The sequence below is a fragment of the Pocillopora verrucosa genome, chromosome 1 (assembly GCF_036669915.1).
Source record: "Pocillopora verrucosa isolate sample1 chromosome 1, ASM3666991v2, whole genome shotgun sequence".
NCBI classification, from domain to species: Eukaryota; Metazoa; Cnidaria; class Anthozoa; order Scleractinia; family Pocilloporidae; genus Pocillopora; species Pocillopora verrucosa.
In genome coordinates, this window is record NC_089312.1 from 23,491,350 (window position 1) to 23,508,166 (window position 16,817).

Below are 16,817 nucleotides of genomic sequence, written 5' to 3' on the forward strand. Positions count from 1 at the left end.
CTAGATCGTTATTTTACTGCGTCGGTCTCTGGAAATGTTTCTTAAGAAGTATGGCTAGTTTTTAAAATTTGGAAACTTACATCTCTGCGGAATTACCTATTTTCTTTCATCCTCTGTTCAAGTGTCAGTACCATAGCCAAGAAAAGATTGATTGTTGTGCAGATGGTGGACGATTTTTTTCCTCTTAAGATGAAAATTTACAAAATAAACGAAATGTGTTCATAGGTAGGCCACAGAATATCTAAGCGAACAAAACATGTGCAGCAACTTAGCATATCGCTCTACCTTCTCTTCGGCTTTACCCAATTCGGTACAGGTAATTTGATGTGCTGTAAACGTGCCAAGAAGAACGTTTCATAGTGATAAAAAAAAAGCTAGACGTGGTTGTTGTAACGAGTTGTCAAGAACCCTCGTTTTCAAACACGAGCCGAAATGATTGATATAGTCGTTTCTTATCTTGTCGATGAATCGGTCAATCGATCAATCCATCAATTTATAGACCTTCAATTGCTAGCTTTGAGGGTTAAATACACACTTGAAGAAATCAAGTTGGTTTAATATAACAATTCAGTCTTAGATATATTTTTAACTATTACTGAATAATAAACAGATGCATCAAACGAAGCTCAGTTAACGGTTATCTTAGATGTAAGAATAAAGTTTAAATTGGATTGTTTTTCATTGCAATTGTTATTTCACTGTAAATAATCATTGCCACCATTTTCCGATATCTGTCTCTCTATAAAATACACTGTGATGTTACTGATTTAATTTTTTCTTCTTATGTGTATTTCTCGGTAGCTATCCTACTTTGGTTTACTATTCTTACCGGTTTCATGCGCATATTTTGAATCTCGTTGTTTTATCTATCTAACCTTTGCTCCCCCTCCCACCATAGTTACATCAAGCGACGCACGGGGCAAGAATTCCTTAAACCGATTATGACAACAAGAACAAACGGAATTTTTATCCGGCATGTTTTACTTTTTTATAGGGGTTGGGGTGTTAAAAGATAAGGCTAACATTTCCGTATCTCAAGTCATCATATGGCGAGTAAGCACCACATTAAATCTATTGCACGGATTTCAGCCACTTCGATGATCCATATCGATGTTAATTAAATATCTGCCACTTGTTGATACCAGTTTTCTCGTAAGCATAAAGATAATCACAAAAGTGGAACAGTGTCACATGCCATGTCGTGCTCCTTTTCACGTTTCTCCAAAAAATTGCTAAGTACCATTATATGCAACATCTGGTTGTCAGACAAAACTCACGAATCATGCATCCGCCGAGTTCTGTGAAACTAATTTTTCCAACATAAGTTACATAACTATTGATTTAATGAAAGTGAAAAAATATTCTTGGATTAAGTCATTAAGTGGTGATAGGACTAATTGTTCATGCCCGCGGCGGTCTTGTAACGGGCTGTTTGATTAGTAGTATTTACTAAGTATTTTGGCTGGTTTGGAATCAATTAGTGACAGCGAAACTAGAAAATAACAAATTCTTTTCACACACATACTAGAGTTATCTTAAGGCGGCGTTTGGTTCTGTTTGATGAATTCCAAGCGTTATATTCACAGTTCTCATAGGTCGGTTTCTTTGCCATGTTTTTCATTTTTAAGGTTTTTTACTATCACAGCAACATCAATAACATATGTTGAATCCTGTTTCAGAGTTGACGAAGGAGTTCGGTTAGGAAATCTTTTTTTGATAATGCCCCGGAAGTCGGGTTTGAAGAAAGAATAGACTATTGGATTGACCGCAGAGCCCAGTGCGACTGTAAATAAAGAGAAATCCAAGAGCCACACCGGCGATAACATTTCCACAGTGTTTCTGTCAGTGATTGCAGATATAACGCTGGTCAAGTATAAAACTGGCGTCCAACTTAAGAGGAAGGAAATAGATATCAGTGCAAACATCTTGGCAACTTTTGTCTCTGAAGCCATCGTGCTGTTAGAGTTTTTCTTCAGTTTATCTTTGTTGTCCCGTTTGCCTCGCCAGCTGCCGAGACTGCTATCTCGTCGTAACCGCTTGACAATATGCCTAGCTTGCTGAAAGATCTGGTAGTAGGCTATACACACAAATAAATACGGCACAACAACGCCCATACCTTGTAGCATAAACATGTAGATTGCTTGAGCTAGTATACTGTCTTTTGACCCCCAAATGAGAGGAATGATTGACACAAACAAAGGAACAATCCAAGAACCTACAATGAATTTGAAGAAATATCTCCTCATGACGGCATAGTAATTAAAAGGTTTTTTTATAGCCAGGTATCTGTCTAAAGTCACTAAAAACACATTGGCGACCCCCGTAAGCAAAATAGCGCATACGATGTATCCTGTGACAGGGTGCGTTGGCAAAGCAATGTACAAAGGCAAAAGGAGGGCACCTGTGAGTATGTCTGACACTGCAAGGGACACAACGAATCCATTGGTGTAAGTCCTTAGCTTGGGATGTAAATACACCAAGAGGCACACACAGCTGTTAGTAACTACGATCAGCAATGACAGGCAGCCCAACGGGATGGCAATCTCACTTGGCTGCATTAGCGATAGACGTTTCAACTATTGCAAAATTAAAATTCAGTTTATGACTTCAAGCGCTGTCTCCTTTTGATTGTTGGTTGAATGACGCGGCGAAAATTGATCCTGTTCTGTTATTGACCCAGATGTCTGGTTGTAATGTGCAAAACTGTGAGACTTCGCGGGATTTACCTATCGTACCAAATCCACTGTTCAAGGGCTTGGGACGGAACGGTATTCAATGACAAGTCAGTTGACAAATTGGATATTCTATCTGTCTCTTTTTGACCTGTAGGTTCGCGTGACATAAAAATTTTATCATTGTGCCCAGAGGCAGTAAATAGCGTGATCAACAAACCGCAAAACACTTTGCCCCTTCAGGTGTCCTTGCTCAGTAACTGAGTGCCACAAACTTATAAGTGCCATTTGTTGTAAAGCCGAGCCAAAACAACTTACATCTCAGCCATGGAGCGATGATTGGATTGCTCGGATATTACTACTTAGATCAAATGTTTGTATACATAAACCTCTTTCATTGTACTTTTACGAAATTAAGTGGACGTCCGGTCAACACTTCCTGTAAAGATGTAAAAGGGTTTTCATCAGTAAAGAGAACATTCTGTTCGTTAGCGTTAATGGTATACAATACTTAAGGCCGTTATTTAACCATTTTGCTAAAGTACTGCTTGAGGAACGTTGACAACAATGAATTTAACTCAAGGGAAAACAGGTGACTACTGTAAGATAGCTGAATGAAGGAAGCACGATAGAGAACCTTCTCAATAACACCTTATAACACGATTAGCTTTTTTCATGTGTATGAAACAGCTTTAATTAACAAATTATTCTGGTTGCTTTCGCCCAACAGAGGGGTCCAATTTTGGAATGGTACCATCCAGTATAGGGCACAAGTTCAGGATATATACAATTTCATGACTCTGATGAAAAATATATTCCTACTTCTAGTCTTTGATGATTGGCAGACCATAGCTGCTGATTTCCATGATCCAGCACGGAAGCTGTAATTCTTTTGTAATCGCTGCTAATTGCCACGAATCGAAAAAAATTATAGTACATGTTTCCTTAATGACGCAGTTGAAAATATTAGAAAAAAGATATGTGTAATGAGGTTAAGATGTTTTGAAGAATTCTAAATATTTATGCAAAATCGGCCCGAGGAATGAAATGATCCTCTCCCAGGTTAGCTTATGTGGGTCTAGGGAATAATTGGCTTTCCTTATGATAATGAGTATCTAATAAGTATTAGGTTTCAAATGCACGCATAAATACCGCACGTGTGTACGAAGGAAAACCAAATGAAAAATACATCTGAGCTTGCTAAACAGTGGCACTAAACGGTTAGTTGCGGAAATCAAATCCTTTATTTCTATTTGATTCGTGAAACTAGTTTACTCAAAGTATCATGCGGCTCATTCGATGTAATATAATAGCGATAAAATGTTCATGACATTTTCAAGACAACGGACTGTTTTGACTTGTTTTTTTTTCCTTTTTCCGACTCAATTGTTTGACAATTGTAAATCGATGGCACAAGAAAGAAATGCAAATGAGAAAATAAAAGGAAAAACCTGAGAAGTCAAGTGAAGGCAATCTCGAATTTTTTCCTGCTCCGATATCTTTATCTAAAAGTCCTTGAAAAAAATGTGTGATTGCTATGTTTGATGCGGGAGGTTTGATAAAAAAAAGAAATGCTGTGAAGTCGTTCACGCGTGGGAAGAAGGTAACTAAGTTTGTTAATAGTGAATGGTGGAGAGCGCCCTGATTCCACTCAAACCCTCATCCCTCACCACACGATCTTTGTCCAGTGTCCTTTTAACTTTCATCGAAAAAGATGAATACACTGCGCCTTTTGTCTGTCATTAAGTGTTTATGAGCTATATAATGTTAATGAGTTATTTACTCCCACCCAAGTTAAAAGTGTAACTGATAGATAGCGATAGAATAAAGGGTAATCCTTTTATCACTGTGGAAGTTGCAAAGATTTAATGAGATTTAATCACATACTTGTTTAGAAGGTAAAAATTGTATCTGTTTATTTCCAGGAGATGAATCATTTGTGTATACCCCCTATGTATACTGCTTGAGGAGGGAAACATTCAGTCTCAGATATTCTATAACAGGGGTTTGGTTTATAGCATGAAAATCCTGCATAACAAGATATTCCGTTTTTCAAAGCTTGAATGAGAACTGTTTAAGAAATGAAGATTTTGCGCCAGAGTGGTTCCACCAAGATTAAAAGATTGCATGGGTCGTGCACCTTGCTTTGTCTTCAATCATTGAACACTGATTTTTTTCACGAGAAACTGGCAAAAAGAATTTTTCAAGCTCTTTGTGACTCACTACTTTTCCTGTTTGGAAAAAAAATTCGATCGCAGCAAAAAAAGCACAATAAATAGCGGACTGAAATTTTCGAAAGAGGAACGTGCTCTGACAGCTTGAAAGCTCCAAAGGTAATAAGGTAATGTCAGCTAAGCCACTCAAACACACCGAAAAAAGATAACAGATTGAATATTTTCACAAAGCATAAAGTGGACGATGTGATTTAAGGCACGGGTGCGCTATCCTCACAAGTGACGCGCCATTGTTTCCAAAGAGGATTGAGCCACTTGACTAATGCATGTTAAGCACGACGAGTATTGACAATGGCGTCTTCTCATATTAGCATTTGTTGCGCATTAGTTAAAGATTCAAGTTACTCGTTAGAAAATAGACAAAAAAAAATTGCTCCCTGATAATTATCTGCTCACTGTTTGACAACAGTGAAACTTTGCAACTTTTGGGTGTATCTAGTAGTCAACTTAATTGTTGCAAGACCGACCTGCCTACAAACACCCCCCCCTCGAGGCCATCGAACTAGTCTGATAATTATCTGCTCACTGTTGACCGCTTAGCAACTTTTTTATGTATTTAGGAGTAAACTCCACAGTTGTAAGAGCTACAAGCTTGCAGAACTCCCCTCAGCATCACTAAACAGGCAGATAGTATGTAAACATCTCCATGACGACCTCTTTCGATTCCAAACGATTCATATTTCTATTATCGAAGCAAAGTCTTTGTTCCATTTTAATTTGTCTTTTAAAGGCACCAAAAAAACATAACCAACCTTCTAATGGCTCCAGAGTTGAACTAAACTTTAGAGCTTGATTTTAACGGCTCTATGGCAGCTCCTTAATCCTTCCACTACAATCAGTGAATCGTTTGTATTGATTGACTGTCAAGCAGGTACGTAATGAGAGACAAGGAAAGTATCAAATTGGGAATGTTTATTCCCATGTTATAAAATTCTCCCTAGCAGGCAACAAAGAAACGAATGGATACCAGCTGGGGGAGTTAAAGTGTAAATCCTGGTACGAGGAGACATGACCGGTTAACTAAGATGTTTGACTTTCTTGCACTTCAAAGGCGCCGTCGCAGAAAACGCTAGAGAAATGAATATCACAGTATCAACAACAGGTCTGATAAAACGAAGTAGAACAAAGCGTTACAGTGAGGAGTAATAACTGCGATACAATTGCAGTTGAAAACCGAAAATTTGATCGATAGGAATTTAATGAGCAAAAAAAACAAAGCTTCAAACTAAATGACATTAGCAGAACGTGTTATTATCGATAATGACAAACATCGGTGCTTTTATATTTTTATTAATTCCTGAAAGCTTGGATTGGGAGGAACATATGCATAAAACTGGTCGAAGAGTGCAGAAAAAAAAAGGGAAAGAAATAATGACTATTGTTTAACAGTCGCAAAATTAGGAAAAAAGAAAGATGGTTTTAAAACTTGACATGTATATTTAACACCAAAGCTGATTCATTACAAGCCAATTTTATTTGCTTCTCACACGTCCATGAGTCAACAAAAAACGGAAATTAATTTGAAAGTATGAAAATAAGTATTTTCTAATCTATCAAAGTTCTTAATTCCAGATGGCTTGAACCCCTGTAGAAGGATAAGCTCGGAACGATTCTTGCCACGGCATTTTAAAAAAGTAGGTGTCTTTTATCCAAAATCGTATAACTTCAGCATTGGGTAGTTAGTTAAGACTTGAGTTACTTTTCCTTCGCATTTTTAAAGATTGCTGCTAAAAATTGAAGGTGCGTGTATGGTACCAAAACGATTCTGAAAAGTCCAGCCGTATGCATTTTTTCTCAGTTTCGTGAGTAAACAAAAGAAAAAAGAGCGATATTGATTCAAAATTCTTCAGGGAAAGAGACTGTTTCTTGGGATCTGTAAATTCCAAACACTCGCTTAGGTGGAGGGTATATCCTATTTTCCACTAACTAATTTTGTGGCGTAACGGTGATGAACGTATTAATATAAACTGAGGCACCAAGCGTAGAAATACTAGCTGATTAAATCAACTGCTTCGTCTGTAGTTTGTCACAGTATATCTGTAACATTTCAAGGTCGCCTTTTGGACATCGTTTCAAACCTTATTATTTCCCCCTCTATGTTTTCAAGTTATACCTCAGTAAACTGAACCAAATAAATACTCTGTGGTCACTTTCGGTTGGACAAAAAAAATTGGTGGAAAAGGAAGGTTAAATAATGTCGCACCTGTTTCTAGTCACGACGGATTGTCGATATTTTGCAAATGCGCGGAAAAAGTAAACTTTCTCTAGGGTCTACCGCTTAAACTGCTATTTAGGGCTGTATCCTCTAGACAAAGCTAATATAGAGGAACTTAAAAATTTGTTTGTGCAAAATGAAAATAATCTAAGTCCTCAATGATGATCTTAACCTCAAACCTCCCGACTACGTGTCGGATGTTCATCTACTGTTAAGCGAATGAGTCAGTATAAAAATGCTCATGGAATTCAAACGGATCATGCCGACGTTCTTTCCAGATGGCTGGGCCGCGAGTTACGACGTTGGAACGGCTGTAACTCAGATGGTGATCAGCTTCAATAACTTTTGTTTCTCGGCATATTTTTTTATTCTTCTTCTTTTCAGATTCAAATCAAAATGAAGTGGTTGCTTTGCCTGGCTATTCTTCTTTGCTTGACTTCATTTTCTGATGCATGTGAAAAAGAACTGGTAAAAAACTGCACAAAATCTTATGTGACCCTGTTGGACAAGAAACCAGACGAGGGCTCTCACTGTACGCGCTTAAAGGTAACGTAATAGATGAATAGGTTTTAAAAATACAGGAATTTACAAAACGTTGCAAATGAGTCGTCTGACTTTAATTCTGTTCACGGAAAATTGCGAAAAAACATTTTTCATGTAAGTTGTCCTTAAAGGTTTATACCTATCACCAGATGTATAAATATTGTCATAAATGCACTTTCATCGCATTGGTTTTGATGAATTAAACTGAACTAAGAAAGAAAATGTAGATAAAAACTTCTTTCCCAAAACAGGGAAGTAGAACTCGCGTCTTTTTAATAATTTGGCTGTTCACAGATTCATACCATAAGAGTTTATCACGGAAGATATCGTATCCTTATGCTAGCTTGATAATAATAGATTCACTGATAAAATCCCATGGACCTTGTAAAATATAATACTTGCAAATACAGACTTCACGAAATTGTAGCTTTCAAAAGCTGAAGAAACTCATCCACATTACGGATGTTATTATAGTTATTCCATTTTACTACTGCAGGAGGTATTTGGCTGCTTTTGGTCAAACAGAGACTGCAAGGGTCAAAACATAAGACGGTGGAGAGGGTGGGTATTAATGGTTGCAACTTTGGAGAAGTTTCTTGACATATGCCCAAGGGACGATCAGCAGCTGCAAAAGTTCTACGAATACCTTCCAGATGACTGTAAGAACATATATATAATGTTGACTGTGGTTCGAAAAAAAGAGTTGTAGTCTATTCTCCTCTTTTTACTTACCCACTTTGCTACATTCCACATCGTGACTAATAATTCGAAGGAGGGTTTAACAATATCTCGTGCAGTTTTTCTTTTATCTTTCACGATCGATATGGCCTACGTTTTATAACGCCGATTAATGATCTTCCTTATCCCCGTGTGGTTTTTTTTGCTTATTTACTCTTCTCACAAATCATTTCCATTTCCCTTTTCTTACCCTAAACATGTAGCCAAACCAAGACGCATCTATGAGCGGTTAAAGGCGAAACGTAAGTGGCTAATAGGAATTAGAAAAACATTGTAGGAAAGTCTGAATAATATCTACAACTGAATTTTTCTTAAGAAGTGAAACTCATCTTAAAAATGTAGCTCTACCTCTCTATAGTAGAAGGTTTGAGCTCGTGCCCCTTCTGCTCATCTAGAGTTAAATGACAAGGTAACAGTTTTAAGATAGTTTACCTTTAACTCCCACGAGTGACCAAGAGAGATTTTCTCCATATGATATCGTTACAACTCAAGCAGAGTAGTGATAGGAATAAAGAGAAATATCAATTAGGGGATTGTTAGTTCTCCCATACCAAATTCACTACGCTCACATCACAAGAATAGTATGGCAGACAGTAAGGAAAATTTCTAATTAGATTAAGCCTTTGATACATGCTCATTTTCACAAATATTACCTTCATAGCTATATCTGCTAAGGACAAGCAGTGCGCAACCCAAATCCACAACTCGTGCAAGAAGCAGTTCGTTGAGCTGGTCCGAAAAAATCATCGCATTTGTGATGATGGTGGCTACTGGCTAAAATGCTATGGGGAAAGCGGTTGTGACAAGGAGTCGGCGATTGTCCGCTACGCAAAGTTTGTTGCAGAGTTGGCACCAAAACTAGTCAGTGACTGTAAGCGGTCTGAGCTGTGAAACCATTTGGGATCAAAAAATTAGTATAACCAGTTGCAAATTAGTATTCATGTTCCCTTATGCAGATTAAAAGTGAAAACTTCATTGTGGATAGTATTTTTTATCGTTATTTATGTCTACTAAACATTGAGTTAAGTCAATTTGAAACCTACCACTCATGTAATATCCTTAGGACTTCTCCTCCGAAAGCCGTCTATTACGACGTCTGCTAAGGTCATTGTGTATGACCCTTTTCAGTCGGCAGTTAAAATAAGGTTGTTTTAAAAGCACATAGTCCCGGCTAGGTTGTTCATCACAGTCGTTAGCTTTTATCGTTAATCGGAAGAAAACCCTAGTGAATGATACAAGAAACGACTGGAGTTTCTATCGAGGAAAACCTTAAACACATTAGGAGTTTTCACCAACACATTATTGATTTCCTCGGTATCTACGACTTAGTTTTCGAATTGAGCTCAGCTCATTTGCACTCAAGTTGTTCCTGCTGGTAAACTTACCGTTCAAAAAGGACAATTGAAAAGCACTGTGAAAAAACCCAACAACAACTCGACTTGGAGTTACCTTTAAGTTAACTGTTGTGTAGAGACGGAGGGAGGGAGTTAAATGATGAGACGTGTTATCAGTGATTGGCTTCTTGCAGTATATAACTGAATTAAATCAGATCTATTTATGAAGAAAACTAAGAGTTCGCAGTATTAATAAAAACGGGCACCTGTATGGCGCTTGTTTTTATGCCAGAACTCTCGCAGACCTCCCGCTGACACGCACTCCTTGCCGACTGGAGACACAAGAGTTTTGTCACACGTGTGGCGGTGCAAATGAGAGCATGCTCGCACGGTAGAATCAACGAAGCCGAAAGTTTGCTAAGTACGTGGGAGGAACCTGGCCTGAACTGTATACAACAGGTGCTATGCACTTGTCCTCCATGATATAGATCTTAGCTTACTTTGTTCATAAATGTTTGGGAAACAAGATTGTTTTAAATGAACGGTTCAGGGAAAAATTTCAAAAGCCCAACCAAAAGTTTTTATTCAGGCATTTCTCTGCCTTTGGCTAATTAGAAACTTCAAAGGTGACGGCGGAGAGGACGAGGACTATGATAGTTACAACATTGGAAAAGTTTCTTGATTTGTGTCCTGTAAGAACAAAACAGAACAAAGCAAAACTGATACAACTACTATCCTGCAGATTATAAGAGGACCTTACTTTTTTTGGATAATCTGGCGATTATGATCCACCAAATGATGGTTATATTTCCTCCGTCGTCCTCAAAAATGTTGCACGGCCTAGAAGCGCCAATGAGTACTTGAATACCAAGCGTACGTGGTTAGTAACTAATGAAGTTGCTAATTCACTCCTATCGTCAATAATTTGTTTGCCTATATTGTATCCCGGAACACTGGCCTTAGTTTTGATGTAAAGCTCGAGGACAGATAACTTGCAGAGAAGGCGTAATTTTGGCGGGCGAGTGCTCAGTTATCTTGATGAAATTATAGCTGTCACCTTTGATTTTTTTTGCAGTAGCGGAAGGCTGGAAAGTGAACGAAATTTGTACCGAGGAGTTGAGAGAGAAGGGAGGGGGTGGGGCAGTGAATATTCCTTTAGTCTTTCCCCGCCCCCTCCCCCCACCGTTGACTCCAAATCAAACGTGGCCGGTTGAATAAACGATCGCAAGTGTCTTAACGGTTGACTCGCCCAAATAAAACGTCTGCATTGCAGGCTAGAGTACAGAACGAAAGTATCGCCACAATATTCAATCTGAAAAAACACAACTGCAGTTTGCGACTTCAAAGGCGAGAATAAGTTTATCATGGACAGTTTTATTCTACTACGGTCATTGTGAATCTTTACACAACCATTCTGTTTGGGTGTGTAAAGATTCACAATGGGATACCTAATACATAAGAGGACGAGTCATCAGCGAACCTTTGCAAAACCAGAAGTAGCTCGTGAATTATACTTTTTTTTGTAGGTTACTTGACTACACACGAGCAGGCTGAATATGCATGATTATCATATGCCCAACCCGTTACCGTGGACTTCAGTTACTTGAGTCCATCTTAATTAACTATATCGTGTTGTAGTACTGCCAATTCCACTCACATCGTTTTTCTTATCAATTCACATACATTGCCTTGGCACTACGAATATTGCTTATCGCCGTCTTTGATCCATGTTCATTCACTGATATGTTTTCCTTCGATACATTTCACGAGGAAAAGCCGTGCACAGCACAAATTTACGGAAAAGCCATCGTATCCGGGACGATGGCAGCTACTGGCTGGAATGCTATAAGGGAAGCACTTGTGACGAGTGGTTGGTTATCGTCCCCTTCGCTAATTTTGTTGCAGAATTAGCACCAGAACTGGCGAGCGACTGTAAACGGTCTGAGCTGTGAAACAGTTCGAGTTGAACCGTTTCCGAAAAAAAAAACTTGCGAGCAGTTGCAAATGAGTACTCTCGTTCTCTAATGCATAATAAAAAGAGTGAAAACTTCATCGTATTTTTTTCTCCGTTGTATAATTCGGTCACAATTTGCTTTTATTCCCCCGCCAAAAATAAATTCAAACAACGGGGTGTACGAGTCGTTCATGAAAATGAATGCGATAAATTTAAATCGGCAATACCGGTTAGTCATCAATACCAAGTTTCAGTTATTCGATTTCAAAATTAAGGTTTGTATGTTTCTTTTACAAATGAAACGAGGCTTCCATTTCCTTTTAGATCATAAGGTAAGCTTGTTATCACCTTCTTCAAACCGTCATCATTGTAAATATTATTTGTGTTTTTCTGGGGGCGTTTCAAGTCCGGTTCGTGTTAAACCGATTGTAGTGAATTGAAACGAATCAAGCGAGATTGGAAGAAGTTACTTCGCAGATTTCTTATTTTTTATTTCACCTGTGAATTATAAGTTGTCAAACTTAGAGTGTTTTAGTATCTTTTTTTCTGTTTTTGTCTTATCTTTCTGACGGACCAATTTCCGTGAAACACTTTAGCCGCTATTTGTACATCATCATTTTCAAATCAAGACGATGAATACGGAATCTATGTCATCGATGTTTTAATTTGAAATCTAAGTTCATCCGTTAATGCTTTATTGATTGGGGATGATATTCAATAATACACGTACGTCGTTGTCGTTCATTCTTTGATATTCAGGAAATTTTATCGGACAAAAGTCAATTACCATCACTCAGTGGAACCTAACTGACTTTACTCAGCGGTGAGGTCGAGCTTGACGTAATTTCCCTTGAAAAATTTTTAGTCATTTACCGGAAAAAAACACCTTGAACTCCATGATATCCAAACCGGTTTAGTTTCGTCTTTGTAGTTTGAGATAACAAGGCTCTACTTGCTGTTTTTAATAGACGGACGCGAAAAATTATTCAATAATCATGTTTACTTATTGCAGTTGCCTTTTTGTAAAATTTCTCAAATGTCATTGAATATTTATTTTTTGCAGCTGCTTTCTTGAGAAATTTCCCTTATCTACGTATAAAAGAAAAACTGTGCTTATGAAAGATCACTCTTTAAAGTGAATGCACTAGCTTTGAAATTGGGTATACTTATATTTTTGAAGAGCAGAAGAGGAACCTTTAAGTTAGCTTCAAGTTCAACAAAAGAAAGAGGTACAGATTTCTTAATATTAATTAAGCTCACACTGAATGACAAGAAACGTGTTCTTTTCACCATTTCATATTTGGGCTGTAAAAAGACTTGTGTTAAAGAAAGAAAGCCCCTCCCTTTTTCCTTTGAGTGATCCCGAAACCTTTCGGGGGATGGCGGTAAATCGGTTCATTAAAAGGTTGTTCATTAATTCAGCTCCAGGTTGTTAAGACCGCAAAGAAAAATCAACGATTATTTGAAAAATTCTGAACAATTTAGTAGTCGTTAAAGTATCACTGGCCGGTCGCATTTTCAGTGAAGAAATATCTTGCACATAATTCTTAAGTAAAGAGAATGAAATATCGCCAGTGCACTAAAAGAGTGTAGTTTATTTAAATTCAAACTACAGTCATGCTAAACGGTAGACGAACTATTCATAACTAATATTCCACTCTCATTTCAATAAACCATATCGTACCTTTAAACATTCATTAGCAGCACTGTACCTATATGTAAGGAAACGTAAACCCTTTTCCTGTTAGTAAATTTACCACAAGGATTAGGATTGAGTGAAGTAGACAGCACATACCCACCCAAAAAGCAGCATGAAAACGTCGGTGTGGCTTCTTGAGGGAATTCCTGATTTTCTCTCGAAGAAACTGAAAATTACTTCATTTTGGTTTCATTCAGGATAACTTTAGTGCGAGGTATATAGAAAACGCTTTGTCACACGAAGTGCATTCGAATACAACTTTTGTTTTTCATGGGTGGATGTACTGATATGTTCCTCTTGTGAAAATAAAATCTCTTCTCCTTTGATAATTTCTGACTATGTTATTTTCAAGATGGATGCTATGAGACGGACCCAGGCTATCCAAACACTGCCAATTAGAAGACACTTGCTATAAGGAACTGACTTTTCGAGCAGAACAAATAAACAAAACAAAACAGTTGTAAAGCCTGTGCTTCAGTGCCAAAACAGCGACAGTTGTTTAGAGTGTTAGCACTGATTAGTGTTCTTGTTCATGAGGACTGAAGTAACACTTACTGAATAACTACAACAAAACCTTAGAACTGGATAGGATTTTCTGAAGTTAGAGCTTGATTGCTTGAAACATTTTTTAACAACGCGTGCAACGAATTTTCGATTAAGTCTCCTACATCCGAGTCCAAGAAAAGTATCAGTTGGGACAAAGGAAAATATAACGAGAACCGATAAGCATAAGCACGCGAAAATAGAATGAAAACGTCGCCATTTGTTTAATTTTGTATCTGATTGCTCTTAACCAACTTTTGTCTTTCTACAGATTTCAACTCGGCCATCATGACAGCATCAAGAAAAATTGGAGTGCTTATTCTGATTTTTAGTATGTCCCTCTTGCTCACCTCTGTACGAGCAAATAACTGTGAAACCGAGTTGCTACACAGATGCATTTCTCGCTATAGAGAACTTGTAAAGGAAAAACCAAATAATGAACAGCATTGTACACGTGTACAGGTAAGACTGACGATATTAAGGAAAATTTCTGATCAAGTCTTCATGAATGTCATGCTTAAGGCAAAGCAGTCTTTTTTCCTTTTATTTCCCATAAATTCCACGACGGTTCATGTCCCGATCTGGAGAAAGTACGATATATAGGGTAACCTCTCCTTTGGAGACATTTCTCGGATAGATATCTCGTTTGAGACAGAGTAGTTTTTTTTATCGAAACTAGAACAATCCGGAACAATATTTGCATGATAATTTGATTTTAAGACAGGCCCTGTTGTCCCAATCCGATATTTCCTTGGGTATAAAATGCTTGTTCTTGGGGGTTTTCGTCATTATTGTAAATATTTTTGGTATAATCTTCCAAAACTCCTACGAGCCTCTATAAAAGGAAGGCTTACTTCGTTCCTCGGCTGACGATGCCCCCCCCCCCTCCCCCACTCCGGAAGGAATATTCACTTTAAAATGTAAATTGCACCATCTCAATTAAGTAAAGGTCATAAGATGATTTTGGGTACAATTCAATGTTAATAAGCACGAGAAAATTTTTGCTAAACAGCAAAAGGCACGAGCCCGTCGGAAAAGTGCAATTTACAAGCGCTTATTACACCAAACTGCCCGAGAAATCATGTTACTACTTGTTATTATTGTGCATGAAAGAACATCATAGAAAGTCAAGACAGACGAAATTTTAAAAGTGTGCGCACGCTATTTGTAATTTGAAGACGTGTTACAATTTTGCTTTCGTGTTACAATTTTTCACTCGTATTACATGAGAATGCATTCGTTTTTCATTCGATTAGAAGCGTGTAATTTTTAATGTATATTATTACAGTAGAAAATGAATTCTTGCGTCATAGGATCTAAAAAAAAAGTTATTTTCTGATTAAACCGAAGGGAGTGGTCGATTGCTTTGCTGAAAATCCTTCTTGCCAAGGACAATCAATAAACCGATTTCGTTTGTGGATTTTGCAAGAGGCAATGCTAGAAGTAAAACTGAAGGTTTGTCCAAGGGTTAACCATGAAGGCCTTAAGGATACCAGTGAGAAGACAGGTGAAATAGAATAGATGTTGTCTTCGGCTAATCTCGATTTGGATGATGTCGCTTCGAGTTGTTCCATTTTGCTAGATGTGCACTTTAGTTTAAAAAGGGTAACATTTTTATAATATCTAGACACAGTGCCTTTGCATTCATGCTTCAAACCATCATTACATTATTTTATCTGAATCCAGCCATCCGAGTCCAAATTGCAATTTAAGATCAATGACAAAACATGGCCTTTAAGCAAAACTTTATTTCTGCCACAGGTGCTGCCGCGGGATACATGTTGGTGGAAAACTTAGGTAAGAGAACTTCTCTTTGGTCAGTTTTTTCTTAACGTAATTCCTCGCCCAAAGGAAAAGAAGGAGTACCTAAAGTTCCAAATTTCACTGCTAGCTCAAGTTTGTTTCTGGTTTTGTTTTGTTTTTTTTTTCTTAATTTGGCAAGGAATGTTTATAATTATGATGTGTCCGACATTTCAGAAATTCATGTTGCTATTCTTAGCATGGGATATAAGGCCTCTGGACGAATTGAATCAGAAAATTCTGTAAAATGTTAATTAATAGTCATCTGTGCTCTTGTTCCAAACTAAATGGAATAAATGAAACCGATGTAAACTTCTATGAATCACTTTTAAAGCAGGGTGCTAATTGTTCATGCTGCGTTGCTGTTCTCGGTTTTTCAGATCAAGACGATTTTTTCAACTCTTGTGCTGTTCAAGTTCACAGGACATGTAGCAAAAAATTTCTAGATTTGATGAAGGAAAACCAACGTATTTGTAGAGATTCAGTCGAGTGGTTTGCATGCTACAAGACTAAGGCCAGTGAAATAAACTGTAACTCCCCCATTATAAAACAATATTCAAACTTCGTCGAGAAGGTTGGAATTCAACTCGTCAGTGATGCACTGTTTGCCAACTCATGTAACGCCGAGCTGTAGAAAAACTTTGACTGATCAAAGAAAAGTTACTAGTGTTGTATTAAAAATGAAACTGAAGACTTTTTGAAGAGGGCATCTCAGTTATTTGTATTTCTCCCATAGCTGTTAAAATTTCCAGTGCGGTGGGGGTAAATATTTACCACTTTCACCGACACCAAGGTGATGTTCTTGTTTGAGTATATAAATTCGTTGACACCAAAAAGCGTCTAAAATGAACCATGAGGCCATACGGCTTTATGAGTCAGATGTACATGATAAAAACCGTTTTTTGCACTCGGGAAATGATAGTAGCTTTTCAAGGTTTCAATTCCTGAAAAAAAATAATCATCATGAAAAAAAAATTATTTCCCATGAAACACGAGGAAAGGGGAACATTTCCCATAATTCGTTCATAGATCAAGCTTTTTAGGTGACACCGTTTCTGAAGTAGGGTACATAATAGACAAGTTAA

At 37.6% G+C, this 16,817-nt stretch overlaps 3 protein-coding genes across 4 annotated transcripts; 2 read left to right on the forward strand and 1 right to left on the reverse strand.

Moving 5' to 3' along the window:
- Positions 1-521: 521 nt before the first annotated feature.
- LOC131796771 (histamine H2 receptor) lies at positions 522-5,939 on the reverse strand. 2 transcript variants are annotated; one of them, XM_059114370.2, is made up of 2 exons: positions 5,659-5,939; positions 522-3,111 (listed from the first exon to the last, which is right to left on the reverse strand). In XM_059114370.2, exon 2 carries the CDS (start codon positions 2,556-2,558, stop codon positions 1,590-1,592), a length of 969 nt encoding a protein of 322 aa, XP_058970353.2. In that variant the 5' UTR covers positions 2,559-3,111; positions 5,659-5,939; the 3' UTR covers positions 522-1,589. The 2 variants fall into 2 exon arrangements, with proteins under 2 accessions (XP_058970353.2, XP_058970352.2); XM_059114369.2 differs by lacking the exon at positions 5,659-5,939 and adding an exon at positions 3,495-3,695.
- Positions 5,940-6,485: 546 nt separating this feature from the next.
- On the forward strand, positions 6,486-9,377 carry LOC131796846 (uncharacterized). Its single transcript, XM_059114453.2, has 5 exons — positions 6,486-6,540; positions 7,506-7,667; positions 8,161-8,323; positions 8,606-8,644; positions 9,064-9,377. Exons 2-5 carry the CDS (start codon positions 7,518-7,520, stop codon positions 9,291-9,293), a joined length of 582 nt encoding a protein of 193 aa, XP_058970436.2. The 5' UTR covers positions 6,486-6,540; positions 7,506-7,517; the 3' UTR covers positions 9,294-9,377.
- A 3,448-nt stretch (positions 9,378-12,825) lies between these two features.
- LOC131796658 (uncharacterized) lies at positions 12,826-16,366 on the forward strand. The gene is made up of 5 exons (XM_059114258.1): positions 12,826-12,919; positions 14,204-14,394; positions 15,283-15,439; positions 15,694-15,729; positions 16,113-16,366. Exons 2-5 carry the CDS (start codon positions 14,221-14,223, stop codon positions 16,364-16,366), a joined length of 621 nt encoding a protein of 206 aa, XP_058970241.1. The 5' UTR covers positions 12,826-12,919; positions 14,204-14,220.
- Positions 16,367-16,817: the final 451 nt, after the last annotated feature.